Raw genomic sequence first — 15,414 nt, 5'->3', positions numbered from 1 at the left:
GTAGAGGTTGTGTGGGAGGCAACCAGCCAATGTCTGTCTGTCTGTCTCTCTCTCTCACTCCCTCCCTCCCTCCCTCCAACTTTGTCTGAAGATAGATGGAAGAATATCCCCAGGTGAGGATTTTTTTTTTTTTAAGAAAGAAAACATACTATTTGAACAGAACCTGAAGGTTTTTTACCCTTGCCTTCTTTTCAATGTAAAGAATGGAAAACATTAGAGATAGAATGTAGATGTAGGGAAGGTTATTCCTAAGAATATGACTTGAAAAACTAGGTGAATGGAGGTGACATTTAGTAAGAAGGGATTAGCAGATTTGGAGGGAAGGACTGAATGTTCAGTAATTTGGAGGAGCTACCAAATGGTTCCACACCCCAATTTTCTCAATGTCAGGACTCTGTTGCATATATGTGGAGCTCAGAAGAAAATTTGCTCTAGAAATATAAAAGAAAGAGTTGTTAGCTATAGAAAGAAAACAACAGGGGTTCTAAAGAATGTCCCCAACTCGGGGGTGGGGACAGCTGCCAAACATGAGGCCAGCCTTCTCTTCTGTGTTTCAGTCTGCCCTGTTCTGACAATGTGGCTCCTAGAACTCCATCCCATTCTCTACACTGTCTGACCAGCCTGGAGGGGAGACCTGCCATTATTCCATTATTTAATGAATGTAACTTCTTTTAGCAACCTTACTTAGATTATAGTAACTTTGCAGCCAATGCAACTTCTCAATCTTCTCAGAAGAAAAATGGTACATTGACTTCTTTTAATCCAAAGATGATCGGCCTTTTATTTTTGTTAACTTATTGGATTTCCCATTGTTTTATTATTGGTCCTCACTATATCTATGGAACCCTATTTCTACACTCAATAGATGGGTAATCTCAGGCCAGCTGCTTAGCTCTCTGTGCTTTGGTTTCCTTACCTGTAAATTGGAGGTGCTAATAGTGCCCATCTCATTAGGTTTATGAGAATGAGATAAGTTAATTCATGTGAAGTGCCCAGAACAATGCATGGCACATCATTACTTAATAAATGTTAGTTGTCATTATGCTCATTTCTATTGGTTTCTCGTGATTATATTGCAAATGCTCTCACCTAATGAGAATTTGTCATTAAGCAAACTGTGGAACATGGAACATGGTTAGGAACTAGTTTGGTAATTGTAAGGAAAGCCAGAGACCCAAAAGAAAGGATAAGGTGGAGTGGAACAGAGAAGGAGGCATAGGCCCTCTAGACCCACTTCAAACAGATTTCTTTTCTCTCTCTCTCTCTCTCTCTCTCTCTCTCTCTCTCTCTCTCTCTCTCTGTTAATCCTCACCCAAAGACATTTTCCCACTGATTTTTAGATAGAGTGGAAAGGAGGGAGTGAGGGGGAGAGAGAGAGAGAGAGAAACATTGATGTGAGAGAGATTGGCTGCCTCCCGCACAGCTCTGACCAGGGCCAGGGATTGAACCTGCAACCCAGGTATGTGCCCTTGATCGGGAATCAAACCCGCAACCTTCGGTCTGTGGGCTGAACCTCTAACTGCTGAGCAAAACCAGCCAGGGCCAGATTTCTTCTCTTTATTGGTTTTTTATATTGTTTCTAGAAATCTTGCATGTGAAGAAAGAGTTCTACTTTAGGGGAAAAAAGTAACCTTGGCTAAGCTGCTAACAAGGGTAATGTCCTAGCCTCTGCCAACCACAATTCAATTCAGCAAAACCTATTGTATGCAGTGCCTACTGTGTGCAGAGCACTTGCTGTCCACTTGGAGAAGGAATAAGACTGTTCTCTGCTTCTACTTGGTTCATGATATAATAGGTGATCTGTCCCCACAGATAGTCTGCCCTGTGTGCTGTGGCAGAGATGCAAAGTACAAGGGCACCACAGAGGAAGAGGGTCTTGGGAGGCTTCATGGAGAAGGTAGCTTTTGAGGAAGGGCAATAGGCAGAGATGGGATTGAATGGGAATGGGATTGAAGCCAGGCAACAGTAGAAGGGGCATGGATTCTCATTCTCCACCCTGATTAAATGACACAAATGATGTTCAATTTCCAAGCTTCATTCTAGTTTAAGTGGTGCATAGGGGAGGGAAAGAAAAGGGAGGGTATGCCACATACAGAAGTTCAGCCTTTCTGCCCAGGTTTTGGGGCAAGAGAGTGATATATTCAGAGCTGTGTTTTAGGAGAATGCATGTGACACCAGCACACCTTTAATTTGTGGTGTAAGGCACTTGGCAAGTTATCACAGGAGGCACAAAGGGATGGTGAGACTCTGGATTAAAAATGATCTCTAAACAGAATTAGCTCTCAGTAATCATTTTCAACCTAGTTCATTAGGGCAGGTTGGGCCTTCTTATATTTTGTTATTGCTGCATCTGAGGAATCTTTCTAAAAGAAAAAAGCTATGGCATGCTGCTGCCATTTAAAAGCCTGTATTTTTAAAGGTATAAGACATAGTGACAGCTTTGATGTATGTCAGTGGGTGTGGGTCCCAAACTTCACTGTTCTCTGCCTGCATAATTTAAAATGACAATTTAGCCTGTCAAACTTAAATGTGAGTGAAGTTCCTTGGATATTTATAAAACATCAAATAGATAATGCAGCAAATGATGTGAGGTTTTTTTTTTTAAATCACAGAAAGATATTTGGATGATAGTTGCTGACAACTCACCAATAAGCCAAACTTCCAGCCATGGTAAAATGTGGTGCTCCATTGTTTTGAAGGTATTGTCACCCACTGGTGAAATAAATAAAAGGATATCACAGAACTCCAGCCCAAATTGTTGTCAAAGATTGAGAGGCAGGACAATGACACAACTTTTCTTTTGTTTCATAATTTATTAACAATCTATAGTTTGAGGGTCCCCTGAGAAAGTGGAAGTCACCCATGCAAATAAAGAAAGTTTCAGTCTGCAGACCTAGTTGACTGCTGATTTTCAGCCCTCTGCCCAAACCTCTTAAGGCCTGCCAAGTTTACAGTTTGGAGATAGATATATATATATATATATATATATATATATATATATATATATTCCTTTATTAATTAATTTTAGAGAGAGAGGAAGGGAGAGGGAGAGAAATAAAAACATCAATGAGAACATAGATTGGCCACCTCCTGCACCCCCCCCCCCCCCCACTGGGGGGTTTAGTCCACAACCTGGGCATGTGCCCAACTGGAAATCGAACTGGCTACCTCTTCGTGCATGGGTCGAGGCTCAAGCACTGAGCCACACCGGCCTGACCAGTTTGAGTATCTTTTTACATGCAGCTCTAGACACATCCTGCACATTTCAGTAGATATATGCCTAAGAAAATGTGTCCACATGAGTTTTTGTGAATCTACTTACTTAAATACTTTAAAAACTGGGCAGAACTCAGTGCAGAAATAAGTACCATAGACAGCCCTGGCAATGTCCACAGGATCAAGTCTGAGCTCTTGGGTCCCAGAGGCCCCACCCCCAGTGCCTCCGGCAAGGACCCCACCTCCCGGCGCCTAGCTCTGACGTCACCCCCTGCGCCGGGCAGCAAAAACAGGAAGTAGGACCAAAACAAAGGAGCGGCATTCCCGAGCAGACTGCCTTTCTGCCTCCCTTCAACACACATCTCCGCCCTGGCCGCCCACCCCGAGGAGCGGTCCGATCATGTCCAATATGGAGAAACACCTGTTCAACCTAAAGTTCGCGGCCAAAGAACTGAGCAGAAGTGCCAAAAAATGCGACAAGGAGGAAAAGGCCGAAAAGACCAAAATTAAAAAGGCCATTCAGAAGGGCAACATGGAAGTTGCCAGGATACACGCTGAAAATGCCATTCGCCAGAAGAACCAGGCAGTGAATTTCTTGAGAATGAGTGCGCGGGTAGATGCGGTGGCTGCCAGAGTCCAGACGGCGGTGACGATGGGCAAGGTGACCAAGTCCATGGCCGGGGTGGTTAAATCGATGGATGCGACGTTGAAAACCATGAATCTAGAGAAGATCTCTGCCTTGATGGACAAATTCGAGCACCAGTTTGAGACACTGGACGTCCAGACGCAGCAAATGGAAGACACAATGAGTAGCACGACAACGCTGACCACTCCCCAGAACCAAGTGGATATGCTGCTCCAGGAAATGGCTGATGAGGCCGGCCTGGACCTCAACATGGAGCTGCCGCAGGGGCAGACCGGCTCCGTGGGCACGAGCGTGGCCTCGGCGGAGCAGGATGAACTATCCCAGAGACTAGCCCGCCTGCGAGATCAAGTGTGACGACAGAACTCACTATGAGGTTTCCTGTCTGTAGCCACCTTCTGAAATGCTCTCTGTGTATTAGAGAAATATTACACACTAGAAACTTTGAATATGTCAGAATGCTGAAATGCTCTTAAGATGCTTCTACCTTTGGGTTTACACTGTTTTCAGATACATTAAGAAACTCCAGGCTTTCTCCACCCTTAACTGGATTTTAAAGTTCTGTATAGCATGTGATGATGTGTATTTTTATAACTGCCTTATAACAAGACTAGTTAATTTGGTATATATGAATTTTTTTCAAAATTTTGATCAAAACTCTAGTTCCTCTGTATTCTGTTTTCTGTCCGGATTGTCAACATTGAATTTTTTTTTAATTTAACGTAATTGGTAATATATAAAATTGACATGTGGAGAATGATTAGTTTGATTACAGGGCTATAAACACCTCATTCAGCTTATTTAATGGACAGTGCCATTTCTATGTATCCTTTGTTTTTTGCCATCAAACAAGAACTACAGTTATGACTATTAATCTGTTTTTGTAACTTATGCAAAAATACCTTAGGACAGTCTTATGTAATACCCCTTTATTGTTTATGTTCTGTAAGTTTTTGTGTGGTAGTTGTCTTATTTAACAACAACAAAAAAAGTGCCACATAACTTCCATTATAAGAAAAAATTGTTCAGTTGTGTTGTTTTACTTACTAAATAGTTTTTTTAAGATTTACAAGGTTTAACATATGACAGTTTCTTTTGAATGATCTTCTATAACATTTCTAGTTATTTTCCTATTTCAGTACTTTAATTAGACTTCTTATAAAATGTTAATTAGCATGGCAGTCATATTACTCACTCTGTAACATTGCCAAAGAACTGTTTGTTTGAGAAAAACCCGGGTCTGTGTTTGTAGGTTTGTAGGTTTTGTTTTGATTTTAACAACCAAAACTAGAAAATTCTAGTTATTTGCACTTATTATGTTATTCTTAAAACAACTCTTTAAAAACCTTGGAAACATAAGTTAGAATGGTTTACTTAGCCATGCAAGCCAGCTGGAAGTCAGGAAGGAAAGATGCAGACTTGGACAATATGCTTACCCTCTAAGGCTAGAGCCCAGCTGTGCTGCCTTCCATCCTTCTGGAATAGCAGTGTGTACTTTCTGGCTGAAAAGGAAAGCATGTAGCCAAAACTTTCTTTTAGGCTCAAAACATGAAGAACACCAGTTCGCTTTTGCTTTGTCAAATATGTTCATCTAAGTTAAATGCTTACGGATATTTTAAATTTTCTTTGCTTCACTGGAAGATTTCTCCATAAGAGAATTTCAGTGTTTCCGAAAATAATTATAGGGACTCTTCCAGGCCCTTTGAAAGATTCACCATTATAACATGCTTTCATTATAACATGCTTTCCAGTGTGAATGAGAGTGTTTAAGGGGGAAACAAAACCATGTACATGTAGATGAGAACTGACCCTTGTATTTGTCTTTATGTGTGACTGGTGGTGGTTCTGTAGTCTTCTGTAAGGGACACATCTGTTCATTGCCCACATCTATTTTTGTTTTTTCCTCTCATCCACATGGTTGCACAGAGGCAGCTGTGTGAGTACAGCATGAGTTGTAACCCCTCTTTAGACTGGAAAAAAATAAAACCTTGAAAATAGCTTAATGTTGAATCCTTTGATAAATGAAGACCCTTTTATAATGCAAATATTCCCAACAATATATTAATATATTTTGTGAGATTAAACAATGCTTGAATAAGCTTGAACTTTCTTAAAATATGTTCATTTCAAACTACATGAATGTACATTTTTAGGAACTATAATATTATTTCAAAAGCATATTTGGCCCATGAGTCATTTACTTATTTTTGCAGTTGATGAAATGCTGAAATGTAAACCACAGAAGTTTGCAAATAAATCATTTTAAACTGCATGTTACTGCATATGAGTGTGCACCCTATTTAAAAAGCTATTTAAGAAAAATAATTCAGAGGTAGGATTCGTTCAGAAAGATGGTATTTTTCCAAACTCACCCTTACCACCTGAATTTCTGTTCAGTTAGCATGGAATTTTCACACACATTTCTAGAAGCCCTAGCTATTACTTTTTTACTATAATAGTTTCATCAAGGCAACAAGATATTTCCTCACATTGAAACTTCCCCAGGCTACAGATAGATATAATTTTCAAAAGGATCCAACTCAGACATACCAAGGAAATAAGTTATTCTTCCATGCAACTACGAGTACAGTTTTTACTCTTATTTCTCCTTTTTTTTTTTTTTTCTGCCTTGAAGTGTACAGTTTCAAATATGGATTTAGAATATATTTTGAGTTTATTTATGGGCGATTTATTTTATTTCAGTTCAGATGATATGTGCACTACTGGAAACTTTCTTACTAAAACTCTTTCTTCCTGAAAGAATGTTAATGGATGTGTGTGCCCCTTAGATAGAGACATGCTATGAGTCTTGGATACTGTGTACCTACCCAGCTATCTTTGATTTGGAGAAGAGCCACCTAAAATAAACACCAGTCTGATAACTTTATTAACAACATAGTCTCAGGGTCAGCCAGCCAGTCTCACATTGTGAAGCAGAAGTAAGGGATCTTCTGTTCTAGAGTCCTCTTTTGCAATGTGTACAACACTCTCTTGGAGGCATTTCTTTTATTTTTTTTTATTTTTTATTTTTTTTCTTCATTTATTTTAGAGAGGAAGGAAGCGGGAGAGAGAACTAGAAACATCAATGAGAGAGAACATCAATTGGTCGCCTCCTGCACACCCCCCACCTGGGATCAGGCCCACTACCTGGGCATGTGCCCTGACCAGGAATCGAACCTGCGACCTGTTGGTGCATGGGTCAGTGCTCAACCACTGAGCCACACCAGCCAGTCTTGGAGGCATTTCTTTAGCCAAAATTCAAAGTTCAAGACTTTCAGTACTGTTGAAAAAAAGTCACAAGCCAGTAGACATTGAACAGACTGATGAACAAGTCCATCTTTTATTTTCCTTTTTCTTATAATTAACTGACAACAAAATGCCTGCTTGGTTACCTAGGTTCGTTTTTCTTTTTTTTTTTATCCTCACCCGAGGACATTTTGCCATTTTTTGTTCAGATAGAGCGGGAGGGAGAGAGAGGAAGAGAGAGAGAGAGAGAGAGAAACATCGACGTGAAGGGGCACATCGAGTGGCTGCCACCCGCACGACCAACCATGGCCGGGGACAAACTGCAACCGAGGTACGTGCCCTTAGCGGAAACCGAACCCGGGTCTCTCTGTACCGCAGGCCAACGCTCCAACCGCTGAGCCAAACCGGCCAGGGCCTAGGTTCATTTTTCTACAACTAGATGTTAAGTTCCATATGGAGCAGGACAGACAGTGTCATGATTACTGGACCTGGTGCGGTCCCAGCTCAGCTGGCTATTGCTAGTTACTCCAGCATGAACACGTCTAAGGCTCCCTAATGATAATGTACACAGTGGGTAAGGTGGGCGCAGTGGGCATGAGGCCAGAGCCCCATTAAATGCCCACAGAAACACTGTCCTTTTCCTTCATACCATTTCTCCAAGTTGAAATGTTTGCTCTTGCTCCTCAGGGTTTATACATCCTCCCTCCTCCTAAATAGTGTCAGGACAAACAATCCAGTAGTGTTTATTCAGAATGGCTGATTACAGTAAAAGATTAGGCTAAAGTATATCAAGTGCTGATTATCTGGATTATCTAGGGCTTTCTAGAAATCAGACGTGCTTCTGCCTGAAGTGGTACTCAGTACAGTTATTAGATAAGGCATACACATTAAGAAAAAAATGGATGTGAGTGTATACAAATGTGAAAAAGTTATCCAGATGAATACAAGATTAGTGTACTTTACACACTTCATGTATTTTATAACTCAACTTTTAAAAAGAGTAAACATGATAGAAGGCAGTATATACCATGCTAATCAAATCATGAAACAGTAAGTACATGAATGGAATTACAGTGCCCTTGGTGGTTAAAACTGAATTTAATCTGGGGCTTCAAAAATACAAGTGAGAATCACACAAAGGTCGGAGACCAAAAACAATGTGAGATTTGACTGAAGTGGTGGGGTTGATGGCAAAAATTGAAGCGATCAGGCAGATTGTGAATGACTTGGAGGCCGGATTAAAAGTGTGGACTGTGCCCTGGCCAGTTTTGCTCAGCGGTTAGAGCATCAGTCCGCAGACCAGAGAGGCCCAGGTTTGCTTCCCACTAAGGGCATGTACCTCGGTGGCAGTTTGTCCCCGGCCCCTGGTTGGGTCGTGCAGGTGGCAACCACTCGTGTCCCTTTTACGTCGATGTCTCTCTCTCTCTCTCTCTATCTGTCTCTCTCTCTTCCTCTCCTTCCCTCCCACTCTATCTAAACAAAAAATGAAAAAATGTCCTCGGGTGAGAATGAAAAAAAAAAAAAAGTGTGGACTTTAGCCCTGGCCAGTTTGGCTCAGTAGTTGGAGGGTTGACCCATGAACCAGAGTTGCAGGTTTGATTCCTGGTTAAGGGCACATACCTCAGTTGTGGGTTTAAGCCTGGCCTCAGTTGGGATTGTGTGGGAGGCAACCAATGGATGTCTCGCCCTCACATCAGTGTTTCTCTCCCTCCCACTCTATCTGAAAAAAATCAATGGAAAAATAGCCTCAGGTAAGGATTTTTTAAAAAAGTGTGAACTTTACCTTGAGGAAAGGAGCAGGTGCATGAGTCATCAGAAACTATATTGTCCAGCTGTTAAGAAATTAGAGCCTAGAGCGGGGTGGCAGTAAAAATGGAGAAGAAAAGACACTGAGTGCTTCTCAAACTCTGATGTGCACAAGTCACTGATTCACCTGGGGATGTGGTTTAGCTTCAAACTTTGATTTCCAAGGTCTGCAGATGCTGCTGCTGCCCCTTTTAAGTGTTACTGCACTAAAAGTGTCCATTTGCCAGCATGCATCAGAGCCCAAAAAGACACGGACAGAAGCTTGCAGCAAAGAAAGTAAAGGTTTATCATTTGAGGAAGTGGCGCCATGCCCAAAGTCTCGGGTAAGCTAGTGCTCAAAGATCTGACACCCTGATAGTTTCTAGGCAATGGGTTATATAGCAGAAAAATTACTAATCATGATGACTAAGGGAGTTAGGGCAGTGCTAGGGTAGTGGATAATTGATCATTGTATCAGATCCTGATGTCAGCCGTGGCGTCATTCTGTCTGGTTTCTCAAGGATTTGATTGGTGGAATGTACCATTATTCTGGGTCCAGATGTTATCTTTCTCTGTGGTCATTAGACCCCAAGCCTTGTTCCTAAAATTGATGCCAACCAGAATGTCATTGTTCTGAGGACTTAGTGATTAAGGGAGTGGTCGTGCAAGGGAGAGGAGGTAGGTGAGTCAGGGTTTTGGATGAAGCCACTTGAAATCAAAAGAAAAGAAAAAGGATTAAAAAATCAAATTAAAGAAAATGGGGTTTCTGCATGGTTGCATAAGTAGCATGGATCTTAACTGTGAGGCCCCTAAGAACTACTTGGTACTTTGTCATTCCATAGTCTTCTTACATCATGAAAATAAGTGTCATGAAATCAATTTCAATAACAGAAAAGTGTTTTTACTTGCTATTGACAGAGTTTGAACTTGCTAAATTTTTCACAAAAGAGATAATTTTAAATACATTTAAATAAATATACATTAAAAATAAGTGATTTTTAAATAAATCATCTTTTCATGATCTCTTGTCCCTTTTCATGATCAACTCCATGACTATAAGTTATTTTAGAAGAGGAGCAGCCAGTGGATGAGAAATAAATACTGGATTGCTATTTTATACCAATATCAAACAGAATGATGAAAATAAAAATGCTTCTGCTAACATAAATATCCTCAGCTGTAGCAGAAAGTGGAAAGAAATGGAAGTAAATTCCTGTTTAACTACTTTTTTTTATAGTGTCCATATGAAAGTGATTTTTTACAGTTGTAGTTTGGTATCATCTTGCAACTAAGTAGAGTGAATAGATGGTCTATATGGTGGATTCTTCAATCTGGTTAATTTTTTGGCTTAACAAACAGTGGCTTTTAAAAGAAGACAATGTAAGCTTTAAAATGTAGTCATGTGAAATTCTGTGTATAATTTGGAAGATCCTTAAAGCTCATCTCTCTATGTTATTTTAGGAGCCTTGATTTGAAGTACTTCTAGGAAGAACATGCTAGGAAATACATAGATCGAACCAAAGACCTAGGCAAAATGCTAGGTAGAAATCTACTACTATAGATTTTTATTTAATTCCCTTATTCCTTAGAGAGTGTTTCAAAAAACTGGAGCATGCATTCACATTCAGGGGGAATTTTTATTTTCTTTGCACAAACTTGAAACCTATGAACTCAGAATACCATTCAGCATCAGTAACAATTCAGAAGATACTCTTGGAAATGTTCATTGGTGCTTCTCAGGTCTCGCTTAGATGGTTAAGCATCAGAGCTCCAACAACCTCGAGCATCCAGCCTGGAAACTGCGGATGAGAAAAGACCTTGACATATTTGCCTTTGTCATCAATATCTCAGAATCACTTATTTTTAGCAGTATTCAGGAAAATACTCCCACTGCTTCCTTTGGAAGGCGGTCTTTAATCCCATCTATCAGAACCTTTTGATGTATTTTTTAACCATAGTTCATTGTTTCTACTTATACTGCTTATTACCATCTTAATCAAGTCACCCACCTCCCTCCACCCTCTCTGCATCTTGATAGAAATTGGTTGCTTCCTAAACTCTAAGTATAGCCAAAGGCTTCACATTTAGTTTAATATTTAGTTCCTTTTCAGCAGAGACAGTTGGTTTCTGTATCACGTCAGTATTATATGTCCCCAGCCAAGAGAACAGATCATTTCTTTTTTTATTTATTTTTTTGTTACAGATATTTTACCTTTTTACCCCATTGGCACCCCCCACCCCACCCCACCTCCGCCCTGTCCCCGGCTTAGTTGTCCATGTCCATTGGTCATGCATACATGCATATAAGTTCTGTGGTTTATCTCTTCCCACACCCCCACCCCCCCATCCCCTCTTCTGAGGGATGTCAGTCTGTGCCCTACTTCCATGTGTCTGGGTCTACTGTATTCCTCAGACTGTTATGTTCATTATATTCCGTATATAAGTGAGATCATGTGGTATTTGTCTTTTTCTGCTTGGCTTCTTTCACTTAGGATAATACTTTCCAGGTCCCTCCATGTCGTCTCAAAAGATAAGAGATCTTTCTTTCTTACCGCTGCATAGTACTCCATTGTGTATATGTACCACAGCTTTTTTATCCATTCGTCTATTGGTGGACACTTGGGCTGTTTCCAGATCTTAGCTATTGTAAATAGTGCTGCTATGAACATGGGGGTACATATATTCTTCCTGATTGGTGTTTCAGGGTTCTTAGGGTATATTCCCAGCAGTGGGATCACTGGGTCAAATGGAAGTTCAATTTTTAATTTTTTGAGGTAGCACCATATTGTTTTCCATAGCGGCTGCACCAGTCTGCATTCCCACCAGCAGTGTATTAGAGTCCCCTTTTCTCCACACCCTCGTCAACACTTCTTGTTTGAGAGAACAGATCATTTCTGAATCAAATTATTGTAGCTCACAGGTTGGGGTTGGGGGCAGGGAGCAGCTTATCTCCCACCCAAGACCCTCTTGGTTGTCTGGGCTACAGTCCAGAGCTCCCTTTCCAGGAACAGAAACCTCTCTCACTGTATCACAGAATCTTTTGGCTTCTTTCCTGCTAGATGGTCAGGAACTCAGTGTATACTCCAAGGCACTCGTCACTCCACCAAATTCAAGACCAACAAGTACTTAGCCAAACTGCATTGTGATTTTCTTTTCTTTTTTTTTTATCCTCACCAGAGGATATTTTTCCTTTTTTTTTTTTTGTACAGATAGAGTGGGAGGGAGAGAGAGGAAGGGAGAGAGAGAAACATCGACGTGAAGGGACACATCGAGTGGCTGCCACCAGCATGACCAACCAGGGCCGGGGACAAACTGCAACCGAAGTACGTGCCCTTAGCGGGAACCGAACCCGGGTCTCTCCGGACCGCAGGCCGACGCTCTAACCCCTGAGCCAAACTGGCCAGGGCAGCATTGTGATTTTCAAACCAAGTCTCCAGCAAGGGTGGGGCTCTCACCTCCCGGGGGCCTTCATGTTTCTCCAGCTCCCAGGCAGCCCTCCTGTGGCATTTCCAGGATTGTACTCTGTCCAAACAGCTTTGTCTCAGACAGCAGCTCTGCACCCTGGGCCAATTCATCTACCTCTGGTGTGCAGGTAGCAGCACCTACCAGAAAGGCTGCAGGCAGAACCAGGGTCCCTTTGGCTTCTAGGTGGCCCTGCCATCTGGCCGTAGCTCTGCAGTCCTTCTCCAGGAGCAGTTGACTTTCTCTGAAAGTCCCACAGCAGGTAGTACAGTTACAAAGCCACCCCCAACAGCTGCTTCCCCTTGGGTGGGACTGGCCCTGGCTTCCAGCTGAAATGGCCTCATTTCAGACACTGCCCTCACCACCTTGTGTCTCTGAAAGAACACCCCTAACACCATCAGGCACACTCTTGCCCCTTGCTTTGTTCTGCTGGTGGCTCACTTGCCACGGAGTTACCTCCTGTTGCAGCTCTAAGAGAGGTGTTGATCCTAGAGCAGGCAGGCCTTATGCCAAATCAAGGGTGCACAGATGGAGGGTCACCAAAATGTCACCCCAGTGGGCCTATCTTTAGCTAGGATTGAAGATGGCCAAGAACATTAAGTGGTCTTATTGTGTCTTTGAATCCCTCTTGCCTGTGTTGAAAGTGTCTCAAGACCAGCAGGGCAGGCTGGTGGGGGTGGTTGTGTGGAAATGGGAGGTAACACATCCATGCTATGCAAAATGTCCCCAAGCACAAGGGCTTAGGAGGAAGGCTTGATCATTGCTTTATTTCATATTCCCAGTGATGGAACTCAAACCTTCCAAGGTTGGACAGGCAGGGAAGCCGTGTCCTGTCCCTGGTCTAAGTCACATTTACTCTCCCCAGTGTAGGAACCTCACCCTGGCCGTGTGGACACCCAGGGCCAGGAAAGCATGAGCCACTGAGATGCCCTCCCTCCCCTCACATGCTTCCCTGCCTTTCTGAAGCCCCGCTGCCCTTACTCTTTCCTAAGGTGGTTCTCTGATCACAGTTACCAGTCCCCATCTCTTCCTGTGTCTTGAACATCACAGTGTCCTTTGAGGGCTGGGCCTCTTAGCTACCTGCTCATTTACCTCTTCCAGGTCAGGAGGAGGAGGGGAGCAAATGTCCTTTCATCAGACAAATATTCAGGGACCAGGTCTGTACAAGGTGCTAGGGACACCTGGGCCAACCAGACAGAGACCCATCCTGGGGGGCTCACATTTTGTAGGAAGAGAAAGATAATACGCAAATGTAAAACATGTCGGCCCATGTTAGTGCTTTGTAGAAAAATAAAGCAAAGTTAGTGTGGAGATGGACAAGGTGCTATTTTAGACAAGATGAACAGGGCAGCCTCTGCCAGGTAAGCAGGGTAGTCCAGCAGAGGGAGAGCACCTGCGTCTGTCTTCTTCTACGTGCAGATGTAGTACAATCTTTCCTTCTGCTTCCTTCTCCCTGCCTCCATTTGTGTAACACATCCGACTTCTGGGACGATCTCATAGCTTCCACCAGGTGTGCACACCAGGTTAAACCTGCTCATATGCACACACATTCATACACAACTTTTGGGCCCTGTCAGGAACTCATTACGCTAAAGGAACATCTCTCACTTCCCCTTTTGTATTTACCTCACACCATGGCCTTTTTCTACTAGCTGAGCCTTGAAAGGAAGCCTGTGCCCCCGCCTAATTTCTGAGTGGCCCCTTACCCCAAACCCTACAGCAGTAGACAAAAGCAAAGAGGGAAGGCAGAGGTAAAAATAATAAAGAAGGTAGCTTTGACCCCTCAGTCAGGAGTGTTATGCTACCTGGGCAGACACATGTGCAGGAAAGAATATGGGAACTTCCCTCAGCCTCTCTGCTGCCCTGTCCTCCTGTGCTTGTGTGACTATCCCATATGTCACCCACAACCCTGGAGAACGTCATCAGAGAACATTCTGAGCACTGCGGGCTTTCTTTTCAGCTTCCTGGAAAGAATCGACAGTGTCAGCTTGGTGGACTACACCCCCACAGACCAGGTATGTGAAGGCAAAGCTGCGCCACCTGTTGGAACCTAGTGAGATTAAAGAAATTGCCAGTATTATTCAGTGATCATTTTTAAATGGATTAAGGAAAAATTTCTTAAAATAACTACTCCTTACAAATTGTGCTGTCCCTGCATGCACACGTGGTATGTTTACTGTGCCCTGTTATTTGGCCTGTTGACTTTGCTCCCTGAAACATACTAAGTTTCTAAATTCCGAATATCAAAATAATGTTATTTGTGGAATAGGACTAACCAATTCTCAACAGAAAACTAAACCTTTAGTTCCCTAGCTTCATAAACTCTGCCCACTCTGCTTTGGCCCTGGTCTAAGTAACAAACCACAGCACACTTTCCAGGGGCTAAGGCAGAGAAAAGCACCCCTTTGCCAGAAGCAGAGAGGGCCCTTCCGTGCCCCATCTGTAGAGACTTGGAGAACCCTGAATTGTTCAATTTAGGAGCCCTCTAGACGCCTCCAGAGCTAGTGACCTACAAAGAAGTTAGTGGGGCTCCATTCGAACTGCCTCTCCAATACCCAGCGTCTGGGTCTCCTGGAGGGCTTTGGCCACAGGACCCTCTTGGAGGCTGTCTCTCCTCTGCACCCCCTGGAGGTCTGAGCTCCTCCGTGTCCCTTGAAGTCTGTCTGTCTCTGAGTCTGACTCCAAGTGCTCAAAATTATCTGGCAGAGCAATGGGGCCCTCCTAGTCTTGAGTCAGTCCCATGAGGCTATCCTAAATACTTCTCATCAAGCTAAGAGGGGAAGACCACTTCCCAGCTTCCAGAAGGATTGCTGTGTCTGCTTTGTTAACATCATAATGGATGTGTAATCAGAAAAAAAATACCTGTGACATCTGGCAAATGTATAAGAGAAGACTGCTTCATATACTGCCTTTCTCATCCCCTCCAGGCTGCAATCATCTTTCATCTTACAGAGAATAGAAGTATGCGCAGCAGAGGAAATCTTAAATCAGCTAGCATCCAGTCCAAAAATCCATGATCTGTGAATGCATTTGCGCTTCCTTTGCTTTCTCACTCAAGTGGT

At 42.7% G+C, this 15,414-nt stretch overlaps 2 protein-coding genes across 4 annotated transcripts in view; both read left to right on the top strand.

The window, feature by feature from the left end:
* GNAL (G protein subunit alpha L) overlaps positions 1-15,414 on the top strand; it is a 240,638-nt gene that overhangs the window by 213,325 nt on the left and 11,899 nt on the right. For all 3 annotated transcript variants that reach the window (XM_036244310.1, XM_036244311.1, XM_036244312.1), the window contains one exon: positions 14,313-14,367. In XM_036244310.1, the coding sequence (XP_036100203.1) occupies positions 14,313-14,367 (55 nt within the window). The remainder of the gene's footprint in view (positions 1-14,312; positions 14,368-15,414) is intronic.
* On the top strand, positions 3,510-5,931 carry CHMP1B (charged multivesicular body protein 1B). The gene has a single exon (XM_036244318.1). It carries the CDS (start codon positions 3,617-3,619, stop codon positions 4,214-4,216), a length of 600 nt encoding a protein of 199 aa, XP_036100211.1. The 5' UTR covers positions 3,510-3,616; the 3' UTR covers positions 4,217-5,931.

The sequence above is a fragment of the Molossus molossus genome, unplaced genomic scaffold (assembly GCF_014108415.1).
Source record: "Molossus molossus isolate mMolMol1 unplaced genomic scaffold, mMolMol1.p scaffold_m16_p_6, whole genome shotgun sequence".
In the NCBI taxonomy this organism is placed as follows: Eukaryota; Metazoa; Chordata; class Mammalia; order Chiroptera; family Molossidae; genus Molossus; species Molossus molossus.
This window is presented reverse-complemented; position numbering and strand designations above follow the sequence as displayed.